Source organism: Plectropomus leopardus, chromosome 7 (assembly GCF_026936395.1).
Source record: "Plectropomus leopardus strain MGB_pleo_1.0 chromosome 7, ASM2693639v1, whole genome shotgun sequence".
Lineage (NCBI taxonomy): Eukaryota > Metazoa > Chordata > Actinopteri > Perciformes > Serranidae > Plectropomus > Plectropomus leopardus.
This window is the reverse complement of record NC_142182.1, coordinates 26600077-26617815: the sequence shown is the minus strand read 5'-3', so window position 1 is coordinate 26617815 and position 17739 is coordinate 26600077. Positions and strand designations below refer to the sequence as shown.

The following is a 17739-nucleotide window of genomic DNA, read 5'->3' as shown; positions in this document are numbered from 1 at the left end:
TACCGGCTTAACTTTGATGTCTCTGATACCAACAGATGGCTGAAAGGTCACCTGTCTCTGAGAAATAATGTACATGAAATAGAAGACATACAGAGAAATGGGCACAAAGACCAGAAAAACAGGAGCAAGTTCTGCTCACAAAGACAGGAACTGGTTGTCTGTTTATCATTTATTATCATTTATAAATAAATGCTCTAAAGTAATGCATGCTGCTGCATTATTTATCTGTTATTTCTTTCTAGGCAAGACTCAACTCTGTAATAGTAGATCAAAACACATATAATGACACTTTAACAGTCTAATACATTAACAGTCTTATATATAGTGGACTAGTGCTTGGCAGTACTGGACCACATTCTTAGCGCTCGTACTGATTCATGTACCTCTGACCTTCTGACTCCCTAAACCGACTTTGCTTATTGTCAGGCCAACCACACACTTGGAAAACTGTTTTCCTAGCCGCCATGAGAGCTTTTATTCTCTGCCTGGACCCGACCCGCTGGGTTCAGCCTGGGCTAGGCTGTAGTTTCTTAAATTCCCATAGGCTTGAATCAAGATCTTAGTTTATACATGTCATGAATAATGTATGGGCTGTGTGGCCATCAGCCCATCCTGACCTCTTCCTCTTATTAATAAGGAGGAATGTTATACAATCTCTATTTAATATGGAATGCGACCGGCACATGATGGCGAATGTGTCATAAATGTCTGCTGCAACACAGAAAGGACTTTAGTTGACTTTAGCTTGTAATGCATTTTTAATATAAAAAATATACATATGTGTGTGTGTGTGTGTGTGTGTGTGTGTGTGTGTGTGTGTGTATATATATATATATATATATGTATATATATATATATATATATATATATATATATATATATTGTTTCCAGAAGGTGCAGGGGATTTGATAAAATATTAGAAAAAAACGAAATGAGCATTCATGACTTATTTCTGTTTTAAAGGCTCTGTATATGACTTTCAGAGCACTGATATAGCAGCAAACAAGTATTTTCTATGTGAAGATGCAGTGGAGTAATGGGTTTAAGCAACCTCTGTGTGTGTTGTAATCCGAGCTTCTCTGTGGTTTGTTGTGGTGAACATGCTAGTACTAGTGCATGATTAACACGTAATAGCCTTTGTCTGGTAACACTGCTCTATCAGCCCTGTTGCTGTTGTTAGCATTGTTTATGGAGTTAGTGCTGTTAGCTGCTAGCCAACGGATTAGCCACCTCCTTGTTGGAAATGTCTCCAGACAACTCATATACTCTGAATTTAACATAGTGCCCCATTGAAACCTATAGATGAAAAGAGTCAGTATCAAGACAAATGAAGGGTAAAGATGGTTTATCATGCTCAATGTACACAGCTGAAATCAGAGTCCTCAACTTTGGGGTTGGGACTGAGTGGGGTCATTCTTCATGCAGAATTTCTAAAAATATATTGGCATTAGTATCCATGCTGTTGAAAATTTAATATAACAGCATGCTTTTCTCAGTGTCACGTGACAAATTGACAACTCTTACACTGCGGGGGTGTCTGTGTGTCCACCTGCGCCTGCACACAGTTTTTGTGTTTTTTAATCAGTGGAATAGCTACAACAGTCACTCACTACATTTTTAGTTTTTTTTCATTTTTCTCATGATCTAATTCAACTCATAGCACACATCATCCAAACATGCTGCTGTCACATATCCAAGGACATGTTTCAGCATTTTCTGACAAATAAATCATGCAGTCACTAATGTATGAAAGTATGACTTTGTGTGTGTTGTTTGCATCTAGTAGTTTCTGTTTCAGTGTTTAGCTCCATACCAGTGGGTTTTCTTTTGTGTTGACACAGATGTGCTTTGAGCCGAGCGGCGTGTGTTTTGGGACTCCTCTTAATGCAAACTGAGTCTGCTTTCCCTCTGTCTCACTTTGCACCATGTTGCAGAATCATAGTTGTGACCGATAAGGCGAGTGCTGATAGAGACCGGCAGGTATTCTGTATTGACACATACAGTTAGAGGTTAACTCTGCACTTTTTTTACATGAACACATAGCTGTTGATTTGTGCTCTCCTAACAGGGCTAAATGTGTTTTGCTGTTGCATGGTACACATATTGTCCACTGATTTCGGAAAGTAACAAGAACCAAATAAACTGGACTTGGAGCGTGCAGCCTTTCTTGTCTTTTTTTCTCTCTTACAACTCAGCTTCTCCAAAACAAGCCACTTCTAGACCAAGAAAACATTTATTGACCAGACAATCTTTTAATGTTGCACTAAATCAGTCTTTCTTTCTGTCACAGGTTGTCCCATGCCCAGAGATCAGCTGTAAAAGTCCTCCGCAGAATGCAGTACTTTGTGGCAAGGAGGAAATTTCAGGTAAGAAAAAAATGAGAAGAAGAGAGAAATTAAACTGAATTACGGGGAGCAAAGACGGGGGAGAAGCACAGATAAAGAGAGAGACAGATTGAGAGTGAGAGAAATGTGTATGTTTGTGCGGTTATACAGGATGAGCAGGGGGAGCCCCTAGGGCATATATCAGCTGCAGCGCCGCTGTGCATGTGTACGTGTGTGTGTACATGTGTACGTGTGTGTAAATGCCTGAAACTTGCACCTGCATGTCTTCTTTGTGCTCACTTTAGTTCAGGCGTAGTATCAAGGGAAGTCTGCTAACCTGTCTCTGGGGCTACAGTAGGAATTCACTTACTGTACAAAAACCCACACACTTGCACACACACACACACACACACAGTAGGGCATGGCCCCACATAGCAGAATTATGTAAGAGAATTTTGTGCAGTAAATTATTTCAGATTAAAAAAACATAATCATGTTTGAGATACTTTGGCCATCATTTTCATGCTACATGCTGTCGTAGAATGGTTCCTATATTCTTACCGTTTCCAAGTGTTCTATATGTTTTCAATTATGGCCCTAAGTGGTCTCAGCTGCAGAGGCTACACTCTGTGTAGACCAAGGATACCCTAAAGAGTTCACTGGGTTCTTTCTGATGCTGCTTGTATCCACGTCACACTAAACAAAGCTGTGAAAGGACCTTAACACGATTGCTTTCTACATGACCATGCACTTGTCAGTGCACGCACACACACACACAAACACACACAATGAGTTAACAATGACCCCTTTGCACCCAAGGGGGTTGGGGATGTTTTCAGGGACCAAGCAAAAGCGACTATGGTTGACAATGGCTTTTGTGTCCCCCTGTGTGTGTGTGTGTGTGTGTGTGTGTGTGTGTGTGTGTGTGTGTGTGTGTGTGTGTGTGTGTGCGCGTGTGTGTGTGCGCGCGCGCGCGATCGTGATCCACAGCAAGCACGGAAGCCCTATGATGTGCGAGATGTGATCGAGCAGTATTCCCAGGGTCACCTCAACATGATGGTTCGCATCAAGGAGCTGCAGAGAAGGTGACGTCTGATTCAAAGTCTTTTCTTCCCCCCTTTCTTTCTCTCACTTTGTGTCAGTTGATTGAAACACCGTTTTGTTTTTTTTCCTTCACATTTTTGACACTATTATGTGGATACAGCCTTATGGTCACAAGAAGAAGAAAGAAGGCGGGGACAAAAACAATATAATCTCATTTTAAAATAGAATAAATCAAGTCAAATCCAAGTCTGGCACATTATGTCACATGTTATATGTGAAGTGTCACATCACACCATGGCTGAACCCCCCCCCCAAGAAATCTTTGTTTTTCTCACATGCTACCATCCAACAAAGAATTCAAAAACCAAGAATTGAAGTCATAGGGGGGAAAAACTCTAAAAACTACGCAATGTAATTGTCTCAAGTCTCATTTACCTAGTCGCATACTCAGTACTTCCCAAACAGACAACCCTTTCCAACAGGAAACTGGATGGAAAATGAAAGTCATCTATGCTTTCCTCAAAGCCAGCGTCTTTTGACAAAAACAGTAATTTTACCTCACTGAACACAGGAAAGGCTGGTCCACCACTGCCTTGATCAGATAGGTTGTTGGTGTGACTTTGGTGTTTTAAAAGGTTAGTTATGATTCACCAAAGTCGCACAATAATACAAAGTAACTGATCAAGGCAGGAGTAGACCAAGAGCTACCATGTTCAGTGAGGTAAAATTACTGTTTTTAACCTTTTTGTCTGGGGCCGTCTGTTTGGGAAGTACTGAGCATACAACTGGATAAGTGAGACTTGAATCATTCTGCATGAGTTGTGTGAGAGATTTTGTAAACAGATGTTTTGATATAGTTTTGCTGTTGTTCAATGTAACACAGCAAGAGTAATTGATAAACAAATTATCATTTTGTGGGTAGTATTCAAGTATTCCTTTAACTGGGCCACATTGACATCATGGTCAACTAAACTGCATAATGAAGACAACAGGCAGAGAGACAGATCCATTATACATTTCTTTCTTTAGCTTTCAGTAATTTCAGTACAGTTTTTTATGGTTCTTCCATCTGACAGATAAGAACATCACTGGTTGTTACACCTTGTTGTGCTTTGTTGAGCTGTAATGAAGTCTAGTCCTCACTAAAGTAAAACCTCTTGTCCTCTTTCTGCAGATTTTCTGTTTTTTTTGAGTGATTTCTTTTTTTTTACAACACTCTCCCATGAAGGAGGTCGCTTAGGTAATAAATTAGGTCAAACTTACGTAAGCACATAACCTGGATCTCGTAACACCTTTAGCAGTAATTCAGCTGAACCATGGTAATGCGCTGTGAAATTTTGAAACCAGCAGAGCAGCACAATATATCGGTAAATCAAGGAAGGACTGACGTTTTGGTTATTTAATATAAAGTAACTACAGTGATGTTAATCTTCAGTGCAAAGAATCATAAAGCCCAAACTTAATATTAGGACTAATAAATCCTAGGACTAATAAATTCTACAACGTTTCTTATAAAAATCAAAGCTGCTGTTTTTCGGCTTCCTTTTTTATTTGCAACCCAAAGAAAAAGGCATCACAGCGTTGGCCACATCTGCCTCCTGCAAAAACACCACAATAATGCAATGACAGCTTTGCATCAAATGGGTCCCCAAGACAGTTAAAGATGTCATTGCTGTGATTAAAACCCACTCTTGATTTGAGGTGATGAAAAGAAGAGAATGCTTTGGAGTACATATTGAACTGCTTCCCCTGCTTCAGTAAATGTATAGATGACTAACAGTCCACACATGCAAGTGAACCTCTTGCTCATTGTTTATTTTGAAAGCTTGACATCTCAATACGATCATAACAATCATTTATTCATCCCTTTAAATCTTGCATGTTGAGTTTTTTTTCCTACCAAAAGCAGTGATTATATAAATACTGTTCAAGCTGACGCCATTTGTTTAATTTTATTGGCTCTATAAATTGGCTTATATTATTTTACTGTTTTGTTCATGAGCTGGAATAAAGTGCTGTTTACTCAACTGAATCTCCTGTGTATCTGGCCAGTGTTTTTACCTTTTCCAGTCTAATTACGTCTGTCTCTTTCCCCAGGCTGGACGGCACACTGGGGAAACCAGGAATGTTTCTTCCAGGTAAACACACAGAAAACACAACAGTCTACATCTGATAGACAGCCATCACTCCTCAGTCCATCCCTGTGTTTATACCTCACACATACACAAGCTGTGCCAGACTAAATAAGAGATAGTGGTCCTTGGTGTGTGTGCATGTGTCCCAGCCTGGATGTTTACATGTGCATTTTCATATTTGTAACAAAAGGTTGTTGTTGTTTCACTGTGCATTTGAGCATGTACTACTAGATGCAGGTTCATGTGTATGTATATGTGTGGATGTGCTTCAGAGTGGTTACATTGGTTTTGAATTTATTGTGAAAGTCAATTATACATTAGTGAAAGTTAGTTAGTTAAATTTAAAGAATCCTAATTTAATGTATTGAAATCAGCAGTGTTGTATTGTATGGTGTTGTGTTCTTTTACTTAAGGGTTGTAGTCATTAAATCACAGTTCAAAAAATAGTTTACTAAGTATTAATTATCTTGAAAAAATTGTGTTACATTGACAAGCATAATGGGTGTGTGTTTTCATTATCTTAACCATTTATGTCTAGAGATCGCCATGTTGTTTCTACAGTAGCCCAGAATGGACAAACCAAACACTGACTCTAGGAAGGGCGAGTTGTGTTTTCACGTTTGCCACCATAGTTGCTTGGCACACGGAAGAATTGTCAGGTGGTTGCAATCTGCAACCTCACCGCTAAATAATTAATAAAAAATAATGTATTTTATTTACTGGGGCCTTTCAGAACATTCAGGGACACCTTACAAAACACAATCAAAAACATGCAAAACTGCATCCATAGATCATAAAGGCAAACTGTCATTAGTATACAATAATAAGTTAATGTTTTAACAAAAACATAATTGTTGATTGCCAATAAATCCTACAAACTTGACCTTTCACTATGATTAGTGAACAGGAAAGTTCTAGTGAAATAGTCATTTCCTATAGCCTGATTCCAGACCCTTTTGAACAGCGGCTAGTGTCTGATTTGTTCAAAAGTGAAATAGGTCTAGTCTTGTCCTTAGTGACAGATATTCCACCTGGTTTGGAAACAGTTGATCAATTGGAGCTTTGTAGGCAGAGAAAAACTGGGGACATCAACTCCCTTAAGATAGCTGCAGAAAACAGGTGATGAGCCTGAATGAAATCAACAAACATGTCAAGTTACAAAAATACCAACTCTTAAAGCAACGTAAAACATTTATATAACATTTTTTTGATCAGTGGGACAGCGTACCTGTCAACTGTAAATAATGTCAGTGGGAAGAAAATATGCCTCTCACTGCCTGAGTGGTTAGTGCCAAACAAAATGAATGAACAAAAAAAAATGAACAAAAAAAATGAGCATGATGTTATGCTAAATGAATGGCATTTCAGTCTGTTTATCAGGATCCTTATAAACTTACAACAAATAGAACTTCAGTAGTTATTTGATCATTTAAAACTATTTAATTCACACTTTATGGTTATTGGTTAATGGTGGCTAGCTTAAGTGCACTGCAGTGTATATACCAATCTACACATTCTTGACATTGGATTGCATTGTGCTTTCCAACATTACCCACCTTCCTATCTCCCTCCCTTTTTGCTCCAGTCCATTTCCCAGTTGCTTAGTAAGCATGTCCTCACTGACCCTGGTCACTTGCATGGTTAACCTGTAGGCCAGTTGGGCAAGGTACTGCGTTAAGGACATGGCTCCGGAGCTCTTTACTCTCCAATTTTGCATAACCTCCAGCACACATTTCAAAAAACATGTTTAAGACTACATAACTCTTTCTGACATACATTTATTGTTTGCATTACAGTACGGGGCTGTAAACAGCCACATTGAGCCGTAAAGACAAAAATGACGGTGGATGAATGAGAATCATGAGCTGAGAATTATGAGCCTTCAGGCCTCATACTGTAAAGGACAATGTTTTGTTAGTATCGTGTGTGTGATTGTGCAGTAATTGTTTGAGTGTGACAAAACATACCTTTCCACATCAGTTTTTGTGTTTTTGCAAGTACCACCTAGACATTCAGTAGTCAGTTTTTGTCATTAAGGCAAATGTATTTTGAATGTTTGTTTGTGTGTATGTATTTGATTTTTTTTTTCAATCTCCAGGAAAAGGAGAGGATAAAGAATTCCCAACTATTGGAGCACGTCTGATCAGACTTGAAGATAAGGTAGGCACACTCCTGCTGTTCAGTGTGTGTGTGTGTGTGTGTTTTGTCTGCAGGTAAGCGAGATAAAATGATTAAATTACCTTTGGTCTTCATAAGCAGAAGTGTGTGTGTGTATGTGTGTGTGTGTGTGTGTGTGTGTGTGTGTGTGTCTGATAGCGTGAGGTGTAATCTTTTGATATGACCGTGTTGTTGCTGTGCTCGGCCAATCTGCGCCAGTGCCAAACATACGCCTGCATTCTCCACTCTCCACCTTATCAGCATCTTTTCAGTGCTGCGTTTCTGCTTTACTTACATTTCTGGTTTTTTTTTTTTTCCTTGACTCCTGCTCTGGGCTCGGTCATTTCGATGATTTTCCATGCCAACCCTTTTTTTTCCCCCTGTAATCCTGGGTACGCTGGGTGGTGACAAATCTTGGATGTTTGTGTTTCCATAAGTGAATATTAGAGGAGTGGAAGAATTAGTTGGATTGAAGAGAAAAGTCTTTATACAGTGAGACACAGCCAATAGACAACAGCTGTCTTATGAAGCCCAGGGGTGTAACTAGGCGTGTCCTCCCCCATAGTGGAACAACGTGATGCCAACATGATGCCAAAGCTGATGCCAGCAGGATGCCAAGATAGACATTTCTCCCTCTGGGGATGGTTGTACCAGTTGGACTGGTGTGTGATCGTGTCTGCCTTCCCGTCTGTCTCTCTGTCTCTCCGTGTGCAAATCATAGAATATGAAATGTGTTTGTTAGATTTAGTGTGTGGCTACATATGTTGTTTATTTGTCTGACTGGTGGCATCACTAGAAAGTGAAATTATGTTTGTGGATTTGGAAAGGTTAGGAAATGTGTTTGTTCACTTGGGCATGTTTTTTTTCATTTTTTTTCATGTCACATTACCCTCTCACATCTTACAGTAAATGAAAACAACTCATATACAATAGAACAATGCATTCTGTAGCCCCTTCTTTTCTATTCAGCTCAGCCAGCTCAGGATTTCCCCCACTTTGCCGTAACATTTGCCATCCCATCTCTGCGCGTTCATCAGCACTGACGTTCTCTAATGTTTGCATGCGTTTGCTGTTCTCGGACCGCTTTGTTACGGAGAGAGGAGTAATGATCTTGAACCAATGTGCGCCCTGAGCCTGAAGACCTCCCTCGGTGATTGGGTTACGGCCCATTTGCTCTGGGCTACATGTAGTGATCACAATCTCTTGATTAGAAACATAAACCTGCGTTCAAAAGTGCCTCCGTTACCTATGAATCTGTCTCTTTTTCTTTTTTCCAGCCTCTCTCTTTTCCCTCTTTCACTTCTTCTCTCCCACTCTGCCTCGACATGAAGGCAAAATACAACTGAGAGGTGCAAAATGGAGAAACAAAAAGTGGAACCCTGCTGATGCAGGATGCTTTCTCTTCAGAACAATGTTGAACCAATCACAGTTTCTTTAAACAGAACTGCATGCATTCCTGCAACGAGTGTCCTCTCAAAGTGAAGAGATTAGTGCCTTGTGACACCCAGAGCCGCCCATCCTTCATAATTACTGTTTTCTTTGCCTCAGCACTTACCCCCATTCCCCTCCTTCATTTCCAGTTGTGTGAATTTCTTATTTTGATGGTTCTGACAGACAAGCACACCTGTTAAAGGGGAAAGGGGGTTGGGGGGCTTCTTTTTTCCCTTAGGCAGCAGGTGGATGAACCTGTCCACCCCTGTTACTTGGTACGTTCCCCAGACCTCCTCCACATACGCGTGCACTGCTAAAGCTCCAGCAGCAATTTACAAATATTATTGTTCACTCCAGATAAACTGTATTGTCAGCTTTGTGTCTCTGGAATGCACTGACTTTATAATTACACTTATGGCGTAATCCCTGTGATTGAATAAAATGATGGCGGTTGTGACTGAACAACCCATTTGACCCACTTTCACTGAAATCTTTACTTTTTTGAAAGTTTTTCGGCAGAAATCTAATTTTGACACTTAAAGGAACAGTGTTTAGGATTTACTGGCATCTAGCAATGAGGATTGCAGTTCACAACTAACTGAAACTTTTTGCGTCAATGCCATTAGTGTTCATTGTTTTGGAGGTTCATACTGAAAACTGAAATTGTGGCTGGTGGAATTTAGCTGTTCAGCCACACTCAGCAGTGCTTGGCGGCCATACGTCTTTGCTGTGCGTTCTCTTCAAGCTGCACAGTGTAGAAGTAGGGCCGATACTCCCTGGATCATCCGGGTAATTTTATATGTGCCAGTTAACCATTTTGGCTTCATGCATTACTGACCAACTCTCACAGGAATGAATGGGGCCCCATGTTCAATACTTTATCCAGGTCTCTCAAAACATCTATGGGACCCCACTCCCTAGATATAAACAGCTCATTCTATGGTAACGAAAAAAACACGATGATTCTTATTTTCTGCCAATATATCCCCTTAAATTGCACGCACTGGACCTTTAAAAAAAATGTACTCTTGAAACATCATTTCAGCATGAAGCCTGTGTTTCAGCAGCAGCATAATGTCCCATCCAAACATAACGCTCCAGCTAAATCAAAGTTTACAGAAGACGTATTATGAGATAAAATACACAATGAATCAAGTTTGTTTGAACTGTTAATGGTCAGAGTGCCCTTGAGTTCAGTTGTTTGCAACAGAATCTCCAGCGCCGACGCTCTTGTGTTTGTTTCGCACCACTGCCTGCATTTCATAACGTTGTGTAATTTCGGAGTTGCGTCACCTCTAGCATGTTGCTCATAATAGTAAACCTGATCATACACAAGCAAAACCCTGGTGTCACAGTTGAATCACCTCCGTGTAGGATCTTTCCCAACAGCCCTGAGGAATTATTCATCAACTCTTTGCACTAATGTTTGTGCGTATGTGTGCACAGGAGTGTGTTCCCATGCCTTTCTCAATATTCACTCTTGGTTGGGCTCCAGCTTCATTTTTTTCTTTTTTTGACAAATTCCCACTTTCTGCTCCCCTGTTCCCTGTAAAACTCCAGACATGGACCACTCTGGCTTCAGTCTCTGCTGCAGCTGAGTAAGTAACATTGAATCGTTTTCTCGTCCAGCTATTGTCAGCACATCACTTGTAGATGAATTTATCTTCAGTGGGCTGAAGGCAGCTCGGGCATTGTGTGTCCTGTACAGGGTTAGACAGTGATTTATCACACAAAGACAAAGACACATATACGTCTACACACACACACACACACACACACACACACGAGCCCAGAGTCGATTAATCACCAATGTGTCTAACCCCACACACTCAAGATTGAATTCTCCAGGAGCAACTTGGAAACGAAGATAGATGGCACTCTGTGACAGTGTGTTATCTTTCTGTCAGACACACTCGATGAAAAATACCCAAACGACAAGCTCAAACAGTGGCCAGTGTCTCCAGGCTTCAGCGCGGCCTCTCAGAACGGAGCTCGCTGCATGCTTTAGGATGAAGTCAGCCCTCTGTTTGTGGTAAATCTCTCCCAGTTTTATAGGAACGGGATTTTTTCTCGTAGCAATAGATGGAAAGGGCAGGGAAATTACAACAATATGCCCTCACATAGCCTGTAAATGTCTGTCTGAGAAACGTTTTTAGTCTGATCCTATTTTGTTTCACAGATTTAACAATATTGTGAATTGTTGTGCGGCACAGAGCAACCCAGCAACTTAAAACTGAAATTAGTGTGTAGAGCTGAAGGCAGCAGCCTTTAATTATGCAGGAGTAGAAATTTGTTTTGTTCGTTTTTCACGAGGTTGAAAAAAATAACAGGATACATCAAACCTATAAATGATTAATTTTGTTACTTTCTGGCATTGAATACTATGTTATTCAATAATAAATTAGTCATTTAAATATAGTTTAAATGACTAATTTATTGTTACTTTCCGGCATTGAATACTATGTTATTCAATAATAAATTAGTCGTTTAAATATAGTTTAAAATACTGGATTTTTTTTTTTTAAAATAAGTGACGATATGAGGACATGAAACTGTATATGTCTAAATTTGAAATCTGCTGATTGTTGCATCATTACTTTACTAATATAGAATTAACATTCCACAAAAGATTTCTTTTGCCAAAGTCTGTTAAGCAGAGGTGTGGATTCGAGTCACTTGACTTGGACTCAATCAGACTCGAGTCACAAATTTGATGACGTAATGCTTGACTTCACAAAATCAAAAAAAGACTCTTAAATTGACTAGGACTTTAACACCAATGACTGGTAACTTCACTCTGATTTGAGTCTTTTGATTTGACAGTACATGATACCTTCCCCCAAGCCCAAAGATTACAAAGCATATTATTTAAAATGTGTGCCGTGAATCATTTTATTTCCCTTGATTTCATAAATTAAACAGTATGCTATTCTTTTCCAGTCAACACATCGTTTCTCAGATCTCTCAGCTCACATCCAGTCAAGTTGCAAAAGAGAACCATGAAAAACTAGCGTTACTTTACTGAGCGCCAGCTGAAAAAAATGATACAGATAATTTTGTTAGCATACAAAAACTAATCAGTGGTCAACAAAAAACTGACTTGCACTATGCAAAAGGTGCTGGTCACAAATTCCAGTGATGCAACAATTTCAAACCCTATTAGACAAAATGCACATTTTTAAAAAGCATTCATGATTTTTTCTAAATTGAATATATCATTACTCTGCTGTTAAAATGGCATTGCATTTGAGGAAGAGCACAACATTACTTGTTCAGGAATCGAAACTTCAGGGTAGGTCAGTCATGAGTGCAAAACCTTGAGAAGAAACAGCATGAAGAAAAAATACTTCAGAAGTGAGAAGAAAAAAATCATTCTGCAGCAGGGGGGCAATTATCAAATATTTGATTCACATTCAGTATTTAGTCCTTCATAATTTAGTCATCAAAGTGGTGTTCAGTTGTATGTGGGAGATGTGTTAGTCTTTGGTGGGTGTAAACCATCAGTAGTGTCTAGTGAGGAAAATACCCTCTAATGCACCCTCCAGACCTGCACAGACATGCCTGTGCTCAACACATCATTATTTGTGTTGCTCTAAGTACACTACATGGACCATACATCACACTCACTCTGTGGTTAACTTCACTCCGCTGTATTAGTGCAAATATACTGTGCCATGTATGTCACGCTTATATCATGTGCATTAGCACTAGGCGTACGCCGAAGAATGCATGCCCTGACCATAATAGCATCTCAATTAGGTAAGTATGCCGTAAATTACAGCAAGGCCAAATACTGGAAATACTTGAGGGCCGGGACAGAGTGTTGTGTTTGTTAGGAGTCCATCTGTAAGGCATTTAGGGCCCCTCGTCTTAAGAAGCACAGCTTTGAGGGGGGCAGGAGTGTGTGCATGAGTGTGTATGTATTTAGACTGGTCCAATCCAGACCCAGTGGAGGGTTTTAGAGACGAGGGCTGGTAAACACACACACACTCATATACTATACATATTTATACATTAGACCATATACAAAAATGCAAGTGGATAGCCAGACACATAAATATACAAATGGAGTCACATGCACTGTTGTCCCTCTAGCAGTGTCTCAGCAAACAGGAACAGCTTCATTATGTCTTTAGCTGGTGCAGGAGGGTTCTCAGTCTGAATGGCTGAAGACGGGAGGAGAATAGAGGCAGCATTTCCGCTTAAATCTATGAATAACCGTGCATCAATAAATGTATTATAGCCAATCGTTTTTTCCTTGATTTTGTATACTGGCACCCCGAACAATCTACAGCCCACATCAGTAGGAGCTATTATCCTTTTTAGTGCCGCTGGGATTCTCTCTGGCTGTAGCTGATGTTATTTTCTCTTAAAATCGTAAATTTTACGATCACAACAAAATGAATGCACAGAAATCAAAGAGCAGAGGAAATATTTATCCTTAACTGCGACCAAGTAACACTATAATAAGCTGAACAGCATGCTACAGACCACATACAGAGATGTAAAAGTTTTTAAGAGATTTTTAAACTCTTTGGAGTTGAAAGATGTTTCAGAGGTCAATGAGGTTCCCACTGTTCTTATGTCATGCTCAATTCAATTTTAGGGAGAAGGGTTGTTTTTTTATTGAAGTTTACGGGAGATATTCAGAGGATTTAAAGTCACAGTAGGCATCTTCAGTTTCTGTTACATCTAACTTAAGTCCAGCAGCGATATTCCTGCACTTGTTATTGCTCCCTAATATCAGTGTAGACTGGCAAGGTAGGGGCACAAGTTGCTAAAATCAACCTACAGAGCACCAGTGATTGCATAGTAATGAAGCAGTATTTTTTTTTATTTGATGACTTGTTTGATCGGCTAATAGCGTGCATCTTAAGTTGTGAATATATTGCATGTACCCATGCTCGTCTAACTCCATCAGATAAATGGCAAATGTCATTGTGATAATAGCTTTATTGCAATAGTTTTGTCTTTTTAGGCAAACACCATAGACGACTACTTGTTTCATAGGGGAAGATTTCACCTACTCCCTCTGTTCAGGGTAAAGGGGCGCTCAATAACAAAGGTAAGGGGTAAAAATAAAAAAAAAATGTGATTACGCATTTGAGTAATGAGACAAATGTATTTGCCTTAAAATTATTTTCTAAGGTGCAAATTTGAATTTGAATTATAAATTCTTACAGTTGTCAAATGTGTAGTTGCATCTCAATGAGAGTGGTTATACTGTACATTTTCCTGACTCCCTTCCTTCTCTTAGTTGGGTCATTAGTGTTGCTCTATTCATTTGTCCATTTTTCTGCATAGTCCTCAACCCTCTCCCTTTCCCTCTGTAATTAGAGTGATGGTCACAGTGACCCACTGTCTGTCCCTTTCCTGCCTTTCTGCTAGAAAGTGTGAGAAAGAGTCTGCTGCCATCCCCTTGTTCAACAGTTGCTATCGCTCTAGTCCTCTGTTCCGCCTCTCTTTCTGTTTTCCCGTACGGACACCTCTCTGTCATTTTTTGTCCCCTTTGCTCCCATTCCCAGCACCTCTCGCCCCGAGAGAACCCTGTCTGTTGTTGTGCTGTGTTTTGATATATGTGTGTATTTGGCCGCAGTGTGCTCAGCGGGGAGCCGGACTGACCGGGCCGGTCTAAACAAAGAGAGGAAACTTGGCAAAGGAAACACACACACACACGCACGCGCGCACACACACACACACACACACACACACACACACACACACACACACAAATCCTGGAACACACAGCTCCACTGCAGCGGCCGAACTCTTACTGCCCCGTGCTGCAGACAAGCACACACAGAATCTTCCTGCATGTCTGGACTCGGCCTGCAATTGCTACAGCACACAACAACCTAGTTCCCTGTTTTTCTTTTTTTCTGATTAAATCTTGGTCTCTGAATCCTTTCCTGCACAGGCTTCTTTGCAGTGCCACTGAATGTAAATAGATAGAAGATATAGATCTGTGCAAACATGCTTGTAGTGCTTTGTATTCTCAGTGCAATATGTAATCATATTTATAGCAAAATTTTCTTACCACTGTCCCCCTGCCACAGAGAGGACAGAGGTCATTGTCCTCTACAGAAAAACAGGTACTCGAGCTGCTAGGCTTTCAGTATTTTGCTCATAGACATTCAGTAACAGAATGCATTACTGTGTTTTGACTCAGTTTGTTCATGGACAAGAGGGTGGAGCCCACCCTTACGTGCTATCATAATAACTTTACATCACGTTAAAATTCTTTCTCATTGGATTAGAAAATGCTGTGCAGTATTTTGCTGTCTAATATACCTCCAAACATCCAATATTGTATTCCATCTATTTCCTGGTACCTGTTGCAAACCCACACCGATTAAACCTTGTAATACACAACTTTTTGCTATGTTTTGGCCTTACTCCTGTTGCAGCAGCCTTTGCTTTGACTCACTACACCACCCAATGCTGCATCAAGCCCAACTGGTCTTTCTCACGTCGACACTTCCCACCGTTGATGTGGTATCTTTATAGTGCTGTGAACTCGATAGCATGCAACGAGTGGTGTGCTGCTGCGAGTTAGATAGCGCACCAGAGGCGGTGTGCTGTTTGTAGTGCAGTCCAGCAGTAAATCATGTTTCGGCAGTGCGCTGGGGATGCAGCCCCTGGCAGCTCCCAGACGGCCTTTGGCTCTGGCTCCCTTCTCTTAACGCCACTCTCTAATTTCAGAGCCGGGACCCTGCCTACTACTGTGTCTTTACCGCATTCCCACAAACCAGAGACGGACAGTCTGCCTGCATGTCTGGCTGCTTGCTCTCCATCTCACAGTTTCTCTCTCTCGCGCGCGCGCGCTTTCTATCTCTCTCTGCCTTTGTGTGTCTCTCTATCACTCTTTCACTCTCACTCCCTGTTTTTTTTTGCCCACAGAACTTGCCCCTTCTTCTTTCCTCTCCGTCTCCTTCTGGTTCTGTGTCTTCAGGATTATAGGTCTGCAGTCTCACTCACAGCATCTAAATCATGTTGTACACTGCCACGGTCTCTCGTCAGCTCTCTCTCCCCCTCTCTCTCTGCATCTTGGTAGCACCCACTGTGGGCTTGCTCGCTGGCTGTAAATACCCATGCTACATTTCCATTTTAATTGCCCAAGTTTCGCAGGGCCCAGGGATATATTTTCTGCACATATATTTTATTGTCTTGGCCAAATGCCCTCAAAGCTCTTGGATTGGACCTGACCACTAATATACTCCTGCATGGACCAGTTCATTATCAGTATGGAGGTGTGAGCTTATTTAAGAAGGTTATGGAGGGGTCAATATGCAGTCCATGAAACAGGGGTCTGTGTTTTATTGGTAAATGTAGTCTCACTAATACACAGTGCTAAGTAGCCCTGGTGCCACCCGACTATTGAGTGCTATTAAATCAGTCTATACTGCACGGAACAGTAAACTGGCTGCAAATAATGCCAAGCTGTGTAAATGACTCCGGAGACCGTGAGTGTAAATGTCACTGCTATTAAGTCAAACTGGTACCTGGGGAGCATCTAATGGGGAATATGTGAATATGTGTAATAGTGCATATATGCTTCAATGTGTGTGTGTATTATGTAGATGTGTATCTGTTCCATTCAACCAACATTCACCCTAAAAACTCCACAAATCTGTGTAGCTGTAGTAAGTGAAACATTCATTTAGCTTATCAAATATGAGTTCCCATAAAGCATAATTGCTCCTGTGATTTGACTAGTTTCCCATCATACCTGAGTCTGGCACATCTGCCTCTGAAGGAGGTGGGTGCTGAGGATTCATCCATACCCCGATGATGCTGCAGAGTGAGCACTCCTCATTTTTACTCTGCTCTCTGGTACAGGAAGCTGCAGACACAGAGCCAGGGTGAGACTGAGTGAGACAGAGGAAGCTGCACGGAGGAAGAGTCTTTGCCCGGTCAAGCTCAAAGATAACATTACCTTCAGCCTTCTGCTTAGAAGTGGTGAATTTACAGCTTACAGCAACTTAATGTAGTGCAGTCTCTGGCTTTTGTTTGACATCCAGTGCATTAGCTTGGAGGTATAGCTTGGCTTGTTTATTTTATTACATGAACATTGCTTTCACCCATGAAACCCCATTCAAGATCTTAAACTCTGTATTTAGAAAATAGTTATGAGTAGTTGAGTATTTATATTAAACAGCCAAATCTGCCAATTCACCTTCCATAATTCTGAGTCAGGTCCAGCCCTAAACATGTAACATCTAAAAATGTCATTACTTTTGCAGGTATTTGATCATAAAACAAAATGTCTGAAAAATTTAAATTTTGACCTTATCATGGAGCTAGATGAAAAGTTAAGGGATCATCACCATAATTAGAAAACACCCTCTGGGGTGATTAAAATATATGCCACATTTTAGTTGTTAAGCGATCACCAATGCTGATCGGATTCATCTTCTGGCGACATACATTTTTGTCCAAAATTCCACATCAGTTCACTAAATAGTAACTCAGATATTTCAGACGCTGACAGGCATTGTCATCCCATTATACGGTAGCAGATTAAAAATAGAATAAGGTACATTTATTATTGCAGTAGGGTGTTGTGCCATAGCAGGCTAGCGCCTTCATTCGTGGAAATGATTTTAACTAGCTGTTACTAATGCCGGTGTGTTTATGACTGTGTAAAG

At 40.5% G+C, this 17739-nt stretch overlaps 1 protein-coding gene across 3 annotated transcripts in view; it reads left to right on the top strand.

Annotated features, from left to right (window-relative positions):
• Window positions 1-17739, top strand: part of kcnq1.2 (potassium voltage-gated channel, KQT-like subfamily, member 1.2) — a 222249-nt gene that overhangs the window by 144372 nt on the left and 60138 nt on the right. For all 3 annotated transcript variants that reach the window (XM_088080342.1, XM_088080343.1, XM_088080341.1), the window contains 4 exons: window positions 2291-2366; window positions 3315-3409; window positions 5466-5506; window positions 7602-7663. In XM_088080342.1, coding sequence (XP_087936468.1) covers window positions 2291-2366; window positions 3315-3409; window positions 5466-5506; window positions 7602-7663 — 274 coding nt within the window. The remainder of the gene's footprint in view (window positions 1-2290; window positions 2367-3314; window positions 3410-5465; window positions 5507-7601; window positions 7664-17739) is intronic.